The sequence below is a fragment of the Ylistrum balloti genome, unplaced genomic scaffold, assembly GCF_031769215.1.
Source record: "Ylistrum balloti isolate Yb309-2 unplaced genomic scaffold, AGI_CSIRO_Ybal_v1 Utg369648, whole genome shotgun sequence".
Lineage (NCBI taxonomy): Eukaryota > Metazoa > Mollusca > Bivalvia > Pectinida > Pectinidae > Ylistrum > Ylistrum balloti.
In genome coordinates, this window is record NW_026781905.1 from 95,539 (window position 1) to 107,659 (window position 12,121).

At 33.6% G+C, this 12,121-nt stretch overlaps 1 protein-coding gene across 1 annotated transcript in view; it reads left to right on the forward strand.

Annotated features, from left to right (window-relative positions):
• The window catches only part of LOC132556038 (adenylate cyclase type 3-like), a 49,997-nt gene that overhangs the window by 14,302 nt on the left and 23,574 nt on the right, over positions 1–12,121 (forward strand). The window contains exons 3-8 of the mRNA XM_060220432.1: positions 1,597–1,715; positions 4,036–4,147; positions 4,825–4,952; positions 8,768–8,914; positions 9,606–9,747; positions 11,093–11,184. Of these exons, the coding sequence (XP_060076415.1) occupies positions 1,597–1,715; positions 4,036–4,147; positions 4,825–4,952; positions 8,768–8,914; positions 9,606–9,747; positions 11,093–11,184 (740 nt within the window). The remainder of the gene's footprint in view (positions 1–1,596; positions 1,716–4,035; positions 4,148–4,824; positions 4,953–8,767; positions 8,915–9,605; positions 9,748–11,092; positions 11,185–12,121) is intronic.

A 12,121-nucleotide genomic window follows, 5' to 3' on the forward strand; every position in this document is an offset into this window, starting at 1 on the left:
CCCGGCAAACCCCATCTTCTCCAGCTCTGTACCAGACTGGAATAAACCCCGGCAAACCCCATCTTCTCCAGCTCTGTACCAGACTGGAATAAACCCCGGCAAACCCCATCTTCTCCAGCTCTGTACCAGACTGGAATAAACCCCGGCAAACCCCATCTTCTCCAGCTCTGTACCAGACTGGAATAAACCCCGGCAAACCCCATCTTCTCCAGCTCTGTACCAGACTGGAATAAACCCCGGCAAACCCCATCTTCTCCAGCTCTGTACCAGACTGGAATAAACCCCGGCAAACCCCATCTTCTCCAGCTCTGTACCAGACTGGAATAAACCCCGGCAAACCCCATCTTCTCCAGCTCTGTACCAGACTGGAATAAACCCCGGCAAACCCCATCTTCTCCAGCTCTGTACCAGACTGGAATAAACCCCGGCAAACCCCATCTTCTCCAGCTCTGTACCAGACTGGAATAAACCCCGGCAAACCCCATCTTCTCCAGCTCTGTACCAGACTGGAATAAACCCCGGCAAACCCCATCTTCTCCAGCTCTGTACCAGACTGGAATAAACCCCGGCAAACCCCATCTTCTCCAGCTCTGTACCAGACTGGAATAAACCCCGGCAAACCCCATCTTCTCCAGCTCTGTACCAGACTGGAATAAACCCCGGCAAACCCCATCTTCTCCAGCTCTGTACCAGACTGGAATAAACCCCGGCAAACCCCATCTTCTCCAGCTCTGTACCAGACTGGAATAAACCCCGGCAAACCCCATCTTCTCCAGCTCTGTACCAGACTGGAATAAACCCCGGCAAACCCCCATCTTCTCCAGCTCTGTACCAGACTGGAATAAACCCCGGCAAACCCCATCTTCTCCAGCTCTGTACCAGACTGGAATAAACCCCGGCAAACCCCATCTTCTCCAGCTCTGTACCAGACTGGAATAAACCCCGGCAAACCCCATCTTCTCCAGCTCTGTACCAGACTGGAATAAACCCCGGCAAACCCCATCTTCTCCAGCTCTGTACCAGACTGGAATAAACCCCGGCAAACCCCATCTTCTCCAGCTCTATACCAGACTGGAATAAACCCCGGCAAACCCCATCTTCTCCAGCTCTGTACCAGACTGGAATAAACCCCGGCAACCCCATCTTCTCCAGCTCTGTACCAGACTGGAATAAACCCCGGCAAACCCCATCTTCTCCAGCACTATACCAGACTGGAATAAACCCCGGCAAGTCTGGTAACTGCCATCACCCTAGATACCTTTAAATATAAAATTTCTTCCTTTTCCAATAACTAGAATCCTTTCTCTCACTGGCCACTCATTCAAATTCTCTTGCCATGATAGTCAGTAATTCCTTTCTATGGTAGATGCCACTTGCTTATACATTGCAGAAAACAAAATTGATCAGCACTTCATCGCTTCGTGTGATCATGGGAAAACACAAAACAAAAAAATCTGACTGTAGTTTGGGAATTTAACAAATCAAAAGACACCATAAGTAAATTAGATATAACATAGCTGGCTTTTGCTAACTTCCGTTTGTAATTTGGCTAAAATGTCTGTTTATCTAAGTATAAGTCATATGTTTCCTTTTCAGAACAATATCATGAAAGCATCGTTTCCGAAACGAATAGCGGAGGAAATAACCCGAGCGTTTGATATCGACTCGTGTGGACCGTTTCGTAAAATGTACATCTCAAAAAATGACAATGTAACGTAAGTACGACACACTTACGATATCTCCACTCTGACAATGTAACGTAAGTCCGACACATTTACGATATCTTTACTCTGACAATGTAACGTAAGTCCGACACATTTACGATATCTTTACTCTGACAATGTAACTGACACATTTACGATATCTCCACTCTGACAATGTAACGTAAGTCCGACACATTTACGATATCTTTACTCTGACAATGTAACGTAAGTCCGACACATTTACGATATCTTTACTCTGACAATGTAACGTAAGTCCGACACATTTACGATATCTCCACTCTGACAATGTAACGTAAGTCCGACACATTTACGATATCTCCACTCTGACAATGTAACGTAAGTCCGACACATTTACGATATCTCCACACTGACAATGTAACGTAAGTCCGACACATTTACGATATCTCCGCTCTGACAAAGAAACGTAAGTCCGACACATTTACGATATCTCCACTCTGACAAAGAAACGTAAGTCCGACACATTTACGATATCTCCGCTCTGACAATGTAACGTAAGTCCGACACATTTACGATATCTCCACTCTGACAATGTAACGTAACTACGACACATTTACGATATCTCCACTCTGACAATGTAACGTAAGTCCGACACATTTACGATATCTTTACTCTGACAATGTAACGTAAGTCCGACACATTTACGATATCTCCGCTCTGACAATGTAACGTAAGTCCGACACATTTACGATATCTCCACTCTGACAATGTAACGTAAGTCCGACACATTTACGATATCTCCACTCTGACAATGTAACGTAAGTCCGACACATTTACGATATCTCCGCTCTGACAATGTAACGTAAGTCCGACACATTTACGATATCTCCACTCTGACAATGTAACGTAAGTCCGACACATTTACGATATCTCCACTCTGACAATGTAACGTAAGTCCGACACATTTACGATATCTCCACTCTGACAATGTAACGTAAGTCCGACACATTTACGATATCTCCGCTCTGACAATGTAACGTAACTACGACACATTTACGATATCTCCACTCTGACAATGTAACGTAAGTCCGACACATTTACGATATCTCCGCTCTGACAATGTAACGTAACTACGACACATTTACGATATCTCCGCTCTGACAATGTAACGTAACTACGACACATTTACGATATCTCCGCTCTGACAATGTAACGTAACTACGACACATTTACGATATCTCCGCTCTGACAATGTAACGTAACTACGACACATTTACGATATCTCCGCTCTGACAATGTAACGTAACTACGACACATTTACGATATCTCCGCTCTGACAATGTAACGTAAGTCCGACACATTTACGATATCTCCACTCTGACAATGTAACGTAAGTCCGACACATTTACGATATCTCCGCTCTGACAATGTAACGTAACTACGACACATTTACGATATCTCCGCTCTGACAATGTAACGTAACTACGACACATTTACGATATCTCCGCTCTGACAATGTAACGTAACTACGACACATTTACGATATCTCCGCTCTGACAATGTAACGTAACTACGACACATTTACGATATCTCCGCTCTGACAATGTAACGTAAGTCCGACACATTTACGATATCTCCGCTCTGACAATGTAACGTAACTACGACACATTTACGATATCTCCACACTGACAATGTAACGTAAGTCCGACACATTTACGATATCTCCACTCTGACAATGTAACGTAAGTCCGACACATTTACGATATCTTTACTCTGACAATGTAACGTAAGTCCGACACATTTACGATATCTTTACTCTGACAAAGTAACGTAAGTCCGACACATTTACGATATCTTTACTCTGACAATGGAAACATATAGTAATAATGGAATTCTCTACGAACCTTCTCTCTCCACTCCTACCCTCACCCCACCCACCAACCTCCCCCCCCCACCCCCCACTCCCCACCCCCTAAAAACAAACCAACAAAACAATGGAATTATATTACAGAAATAATTAAGAGACATTCCCTCCTCTCAACAAATATAACAATGAAATCATATTGCAGAAGTAATCGATTACTAAGCAGCCACTCCCTTCGATTCCTCCTTCAATCTTATTGACTTAACATAATCAGTATACCGTAACTTAAAGCGCATTATAAAAAATAAGCCATATCTCCCGAGATAACATTTTCCTTTTGTTCATGTTTTGCCTTTTGTTCATTGATGTTGAGTTTCAATTAAGATGATTTTTTGAAAGTTTATTTCCTTTGATTTTGTTGGTGGATTTTTATCTAATTAATGTTTGATAATGAACTCCATTTTCGACCTGAACATCACTGTATTTCAGTATCGTCTTTGCGGATATAGTAGGATTCACGACAATATCCTCCTTCTACAGTGCTGAACGTCTTGTGGCTTTGTTAAATGACATTTTCCTATCGTTTGATAGAATCGCAGATGTAAGTATTCATGATGAGAGACAAGAGAAGTCCGTAACATCTTTGTCCGAATAGATCGATTTAAAGGAACGTGATCCTATGTTTATCAACAAAACGAGGATGCTTTTCAGTGGAACATCATAAACCATGTCTTTGATGTATATGAAAAAAGCATTATGATAACAGTTTTCTAACTCAATTAATGATTGTAATTTAAGTTAAAATTATTACGTATTTCATATTAATAGGTATGTTAAGGCATATACAGTCAAACCTTGTTATTTCGAACTCATATAACTCGTCGGGCCCTTCCAAACTTTTCACCAAACATTCGACCTCACTTAAATCGAATTCTCGGATAACTCGAAGTTTTCCAACGGACCCACCGACTTCGAGATAACGACGTTCGAGTGTAATTTATATCGTAGAGTATGAAGTCAACCCCGGCTGTGAAAACCAGTATCAAACTCTCCAACTATTTACCAAGCAACACTCACACAACTGTTCGTTATAAAATCTGTTGAATAAGTGTTATTGTTGATGATTGTTGTTATTCTTCACTGTAGAAATAACTGTGTTCAAACATAGGAACTGACGCGGTATTCAAAATTTATAACTACATTTGTTACACCTTATAAGCAGACTTTGGGACATTATCATGGATACGACATCATATGTCGCTGTGTTTTGTTCGGTAGAAATATCATCAGCTGAGGTTGAAGATTTTGGGCGACTGTTATTATTGTATCTGTGGAATACCTGAGCCCAAGGAAGATCACGCCAGTCTCTCTGTCTCAATGGGTTTCGGTATCATGGATGCTATCAGGTGAGATATATTTAAATAGTGACACTGTTAGAAATATATACAGTTCGTTGACGATCTTTATAAATAAATAAAAAATGACACATTTATTTGACGACGCACCTCCCTGTATGTATTTCCCCCCCCCCCGATCACTTTCTAGAGCCAACTCTTTCTGTCCCTAGCATCACTAGTACAAACAAAACTGCTGTGTGAGGGAGTTTGGTTTTTTTATTTCGTTATCATGTATTTAATTTTAAAATTGTATTAGTATTGTTTAATGCAACAATAAAACAGTAACGTATTTGTTTAGACTTCGCTGATTGTTCAAGTTGCCTTAAACTTATTTTGTAGTTTCGGTGTCATTGCTACAAAGTTTTACATTGAATGCTTTATCTTCCTACAATGAGATTAACCAAAAATTGGTTTCAAGTTTCAGTCTCATATCTCTTGTGCTTGTGAAAATAATCGATAGAAAGCTTTTCGTTATTATAAAGTGTCTGTAATTAACAGTTATTCAATATAGATTTATTATATAGTGTCTTTAATTAAGTTATTCAATATAGATTTATTCTATAGTGTCTTTAATTAACAGTTATTCAATATAGATTTATTATATAGTGTCTTTAATAAACAGTTATTCAATATAGATATAATTATATAGCGTCTTTAATTAAGTTATTCAATATAGATTTATTATATAGTGTCTTTAATTAAGTTATTCAATATAGATTTATTCTATAGTGTCTTTAATTAACAGTTATTCAATATAGATTTATTATATAGTGTCTTTAATAAACAGTTATTCAATATAGATATAATTATATAGCGTCTTTAATTAATAGTTATTCAATATAGATATAATTATATAGTGTCTTTAATTAACAGTTATTCAATATAGATTTATTATATAGTGTCTTTAATTAATAGTTATTCAATATAGATATAATTATATAGTGTCTTTAATTAAGTTATTCAATATAGATTTATTCTATAGTGTCTTTAATTAATAGTTATTCAATATAGATTTATTATATAGTGTCTTTAATTAAGTTATTCAATATAGATTTATTCTATAGTGTCTTTAATTAATAGTTATTCAATATAGATTTATTATATAGTGTCTTTAATTAAGTTATTCAATATAGATTTATTCTATAGTGTCTTTAATTAAGTTATTCAATATAGATTTATTCTATAGTGTCTTTAATTAAGAGTTATCCAATATAGATATAATTATATAGTGTCTTTAATTAAGTTATTCAATATAGATTTATTCTATAGTGTCTTTAATTAACAGTTATTCAATATAGATTTATTATATAGCGTCTTTAATTAAGTTATTCAATATAGATATAATTATATAGTGTCTTTAATTAACAGTTATCCAATATAGATATAATTATATAGTGTCTTTAATTAAGTTATTCAATATAGATTTATTATATAGTGTCTTTAATTAACAGTTATTCAATATAGATTTATTAGATAGTGTATTTAATTAACAGTTATTCAATATAGATATAATTATATAGTGTCTTTAATTAACAGTTATTCAATATAGATATAATTATATAGTGTCTTTAATTAACAGTTATTCAATATAGATATAATTATATAGTGTCTTTAATTAACTGTTATTCAATATAGATATAATTACATAGTGTCTTTAATCAACAGTTATTCAATATAGATTGATTATATAGTGTCTTTAACTAAGTTATTCAATATAGATTTATTATATAGTGTTTTAATTGAGTAATTCAATATAGATTTATTATATAGTGTCTTTAATTAACAGTTATTCAATATAGATATAATTATATAGTGTCTTTAATTAACTGTTATTCAATATAGATATAATTATATAGTGTCTTTAATCAACAGTTATTCAATATAGATTGATTATATAGTGTCTTTAACTAAGTTATTCAATATAGATTTATTATATAGTGTTTTAATTGAGTAATTCAATATAGATTTATTATATAGTGTCTTTAATTAACAGTTATTCAATATAGATATAATTATATAGTGTATTTAATTAACAGTTATTCAATATAGATATAATTATATAGTGTCTTTAATTAACAGTTATTCAATATAGATATAATTATATAGTGTCTTTAATTAACAGTTATTCAATATAGATATAATTATATAGTGTCTTTAATTAACTGTTATTCAATATAGATATAATTATATAGTGTCTTTAATCAACAGTTATTCAATATAGATTGATTATATAGTGTCTTTAACTAAGTTATTCAATATAGATTTATTATATAGTGTTTTAATTGAGTAATTCAATATAGATTTATTATATAGTGTCTTTAATTAACAGTTATTCAATATAGATTGATTATATAGTGTCTTTAACTAAGTTATTCAATATAGATTTATTATATAGTGTTTTAATTGAGTAATTCAATATAGATTTATTATATAGTGTCTTTAATTAACAGTTATCCAATATAGATATAATTATATAGTGTCTTTAATTAAGTTATTCAATATAGATTTATTATATAGTGTCTTTAATTAACAGTTATTCAATATAGATTTATTAGATAGTGTATTTAATTAACAGTTATTCAATATAGATATAATTATATAGTGTCTTTAATTAACAGTTATTCAATATAGATATAATTATATAGTGTCTTTAATTAACAGTTATTCAATATAGATATAATTATATAGTGTCTTTAATTAACTGTTATTCAATATAGATATAATTACATAGTGTCTTTAATCAACAGTTATTCAATATAGATTGATTATATAGTGTCTTTAACTAAGTTATTCAATATAGATTTATTATATAGTGTTTTAATTGAGTAATTCAATATAGATTTATTATATAGTGTCTTTAATTAACAGTTATTCAATATAGATATAATTATATAGTGTCTTTAATTAACTGTTATTCAATATAGATATAATTATATAGTGTCTTTAATCAACAGTTATTCAATATAGATTGATTATATAGTGTCTTTAACTAAGTTATTCAATATAGATTTATTATATAGTGTTTTAATTGAGTAATTCAATATAGATTTATTATATAGTGTCTTTAATTAACAGTTATTCAATATAGATATAATTATATAGTGTATTTAATTAACAGTTATTCAATATAGATATAATTATATAGTGTCTTTAATTAACAGTTATTCAATATAGATATAATTATATAGTGTCTTTAATTAACAGTTATTCAATATAGATATAATTATATAGTGTCTTTAATTAACTGTTATTCAATATAGATATAATTATATAGTGTCTTTAATCAACAGTTATTCAATATAGATTGATTATATAGTGTCTTTAACTAAGTTATTCAATATAGATTTATTATATAGTGTTTTAATTGAGTAATTCAATATAGATTTATTATATAGTGTCTTTAATTAACAGTTATTCAATATAGATATAATTATATAGTGTCTTTAATCAACAGTTATTCAATATAGATTGATTATATAGTGTCTTTAACTAAGTTATTCAATATAGATTTATTATATAGTGTTTTAATTGAGTAATTCAATATAGATTTATTATGTAGTGTTTGTAATTAACAGTTATTCAATATAGATATAATTATATAGTGTCTTTAATTAACAGTTATCCAATATAGATATAATTATATAGTGTCTTTAATTAAGTTATTCAATATAGATTTATTATATAGTGTCTTTAATTAACAGTTATTCAATATAGATTTATTATATAGTGTCTTTAATTAACAGTTATTCAATATAGATTTATTATAGAGTGTCTTTAATTAACAGTTATTCAATATAGATTTAATAATTTGTTTTGTTTTGTAGCGTGATTTCTTCAAAAATGAAAATGAGGGTAGGCGTGCATACCGGAAGTGTATTAAGTGGAGTGCTTGGTCTTAGTCAGTGGCAGTTTGACGTCCTTGGACAAGATGTTAAGATTGCTAATCTGATGGAAAGTTCCGGAGTTCCAGGGTAAGTATTCCGTCGGCCCCGTCCAAACTTCATACCAAACATTCAAGGTCACTGCAATCGAATACTCGGATAAATCGAAGTTTTCCAAAGGTCAAGCCGACTTCGAGATAACGAAGTTCGACTGTACATGATGACCACACACTGCCAAGATATGTCTTTTATTATCATTTTCCGTTGTGATATAAACTTGATTAGATTAAAACAGGCACATGACAATGTATCAATAGGAGTTTAACATGCCATACAAATTAATTTTCCTGAAAGTGAATGTCATTTTATTTACTTCGATGTTTTGTAAACAAGGATCATCCTTTAGATAAACTAATATCTGTAATTGTCGTAATAGAAATGAGTCAAGTATGGAGTCACAGAATCACAACGTTTTATATATAAAGTACATTGTTGGTTGTTAAGAGATAAATACAGGCTGTAAAACCACATCACAATAAACATATATATAAAAGAGAGTAAATTGGATTTGTTTACAAACCTCCAAGACAAATGCGCAAGCACATCTTGCATTCAATATGAACATATTCAATTAACACAAATAATAACACAAAAGTTAGAAAGCATGTAAATTGTTTAGTATTAAAGTTATACTTCATTTACTGCTTACAAAACCTTTCTTTGGGTTTTTTTTTCTGGATTTTTATAACAGGGTTTTAATATTGTTTGAATGTTTTGACAGGAAAGTTCATATCACGCACGTGACACGTGCGTTGCTAAGTGACGATTACGTTATAACGCCAAGTAATGCTGGAGAAAAGGTGGACTTTCTAAAGCGTGCTGGTATACGCACATTCTTCATTTCACAAAGCCGCAATAAAGAGGTAAAATTCTGATAAATCATTTTTATAAATACAATAATTTCTGTTTTATCATATCTTAATGTCATATGTGAGATTAGTAACAGGGAGGAATATCGACATTGTTGTAGAGGGTACGATTTTCTCTTCACAATAATACAGAAACAACTTTTCGTTTTCATGAACAGAATCCCCCCTTTAATCCTTTGGTAAAAACGTGAGCGTTTTATCCAGGGAACAAAACAATGTTGATAGTTTGCTCTTATTTTTAAACCAATGTTATATTTCTGACCTACAAAATGAGGTAACTTTCCTTCAACATTTTAATTTCACCAATAGATTACTAATTTGTGTCAGTGTGGGCTCGGAATACAGCAATACTGCCTCTGTCTTCGAAATAGGACTTTAGGAACAGCGCGATATTCATCTATGTTCTAGATGTAGAGATGATTCAATGACGAGACATGATCATTTTTTACATCGCTCTTCTCCCCTGTAATCATTGAAGTAACCCCTGGTTATATATCCAATCACCGCTCTTCTCCCTTGTTATCATTGAAGCGCCCCCTGGTTATATATCCAATCATCGCTCTTCTCCCTAGTAATCATTGAAGCGACCCCTGATTATATATCCAATCACCGCTCTTCTCCCGTGTAATCATTGAAGCGCCCCCTGGTTATATATTCCAATCACCGCTCTTCTCCCCTGTAATCATTGAAGTACCCCCCTGGTTATATATTCCAATCGCCGCTCTTCTCCCCTGTAATCATTGAAGCGTCCCCTGGTTATATATCCAATCACCGCTCTTCTCCCCTGTAATCATTGAAGCGTCCCCTGGTTATATATCCAATCACCGCTCTTCTCCCGTGTAATCATTGAAGCGCCCCCTGGTTATATATTCCAATCATCGCTCTTCTCCCCTGTAATCATTGAAATAACCCCCTGGTTCTATATATCCAATCACCGCTCTTTTCCCCTGTTATCACTGAAGCGCACCCTGGTTATATATCCAATCACCGCTCTTCTCCCCTGTAATCATTGAAGCGCCCCTGGTTATATATCCAATCACTGCTCTTCTCCCCTGTAATCATTGAAATAACCCCCTGGTTATATATTCCAATCATCGCTCTTCTCCCCTGTAATCATTGAAATAACCCCCTGGTTATATATCCAATCACCGCTCTTCTCCCCTGTAATCATTGAAGTACCCCCCTGGTTTTATATTCCAATTATCACTCTTCTCCCCTGTAATCATTGAAGCGCCCCCTGGTTATATATCCAATCACCGCTCTTCTCCCCTGTAATCATTGAAGTGTGACTGAACTGTTTATTGTTTCAAAGAAGAATCTGTTTTCTGTTATAAACTAGCATGCTGAGATTGAAGAAGAGGTTTCCGACATTTTAGATTCGGACGACGCATGGGATACTCATGAAATTTCCGATATCTGTGATACGACAATGTAAGTAGAGTGACATATATATATTCTCACCACGATCATGTACTCATTACAAACCTTGCAGTTACCGTTGTTGACAATGTAATATTGGAGCATACGACTACTGTAGAGCTGTCTTCTGTATATGTATTGTCTTTTGTATAGTATAATAGAAAACAATTGAAGTCTTCAATAATAAGAAAGAATATATAATTCACAGTAGAGATAAATTACTATAAGTTAAATTAGCTTTATTTTACGCCAATTGCGAAAGAAGCTATAACCTTATATTAATCACTGTTGTTGGCCACATTGAAATGTGTGAGGTGTTGTGGGTGGAAACCGGAGTACCTGGAGAAAACTGGCTCTGTAAGTCACCACGCCTATTCAAGTCTGAGCGAGAAATTGAACCGAGTGAAGCGAGTGCGTTACCACTGTGTCGGTCGATCATTTTACAGACAACGTAATTGATGTGTCCTCGCTCTCATTAAGGAAGCTAGGAATCATACGTCATATTCATCCTTGGATAATTATCTCCTTTACATCAAACGGAAGTCAACTCACAGAATCCCCCGTCCTCTCCAGTTTTATCTAATTTATATAACATGCGAAATTAATTACTCTCAAGCGCTTTACATGACAGCAATAATGACCATGGTATTGTTACACATATTATCCTTTACACAAGCTTGCTCACTGATTACGGTCAACATAGGTCAAAGGTAAAGGTTACTAGAATTTTTTCACCGTTACTCTTTTTTTCCCAACTTGTTCATGTTTCGACTCTGGTATTCCATTTTGTCTTTTGGAAAAAATCTTTCCACAAACTGTGTAATATACACGTGATAATACCCTAGTACATCGCATCATGGAATGATCACGTTTTTAAAACGATACTTTGTTTCGTGTAGTGATGAGTGGAGATGAAGAAGTCCAAACGCTGTTCGGGTGCTGAAGATTT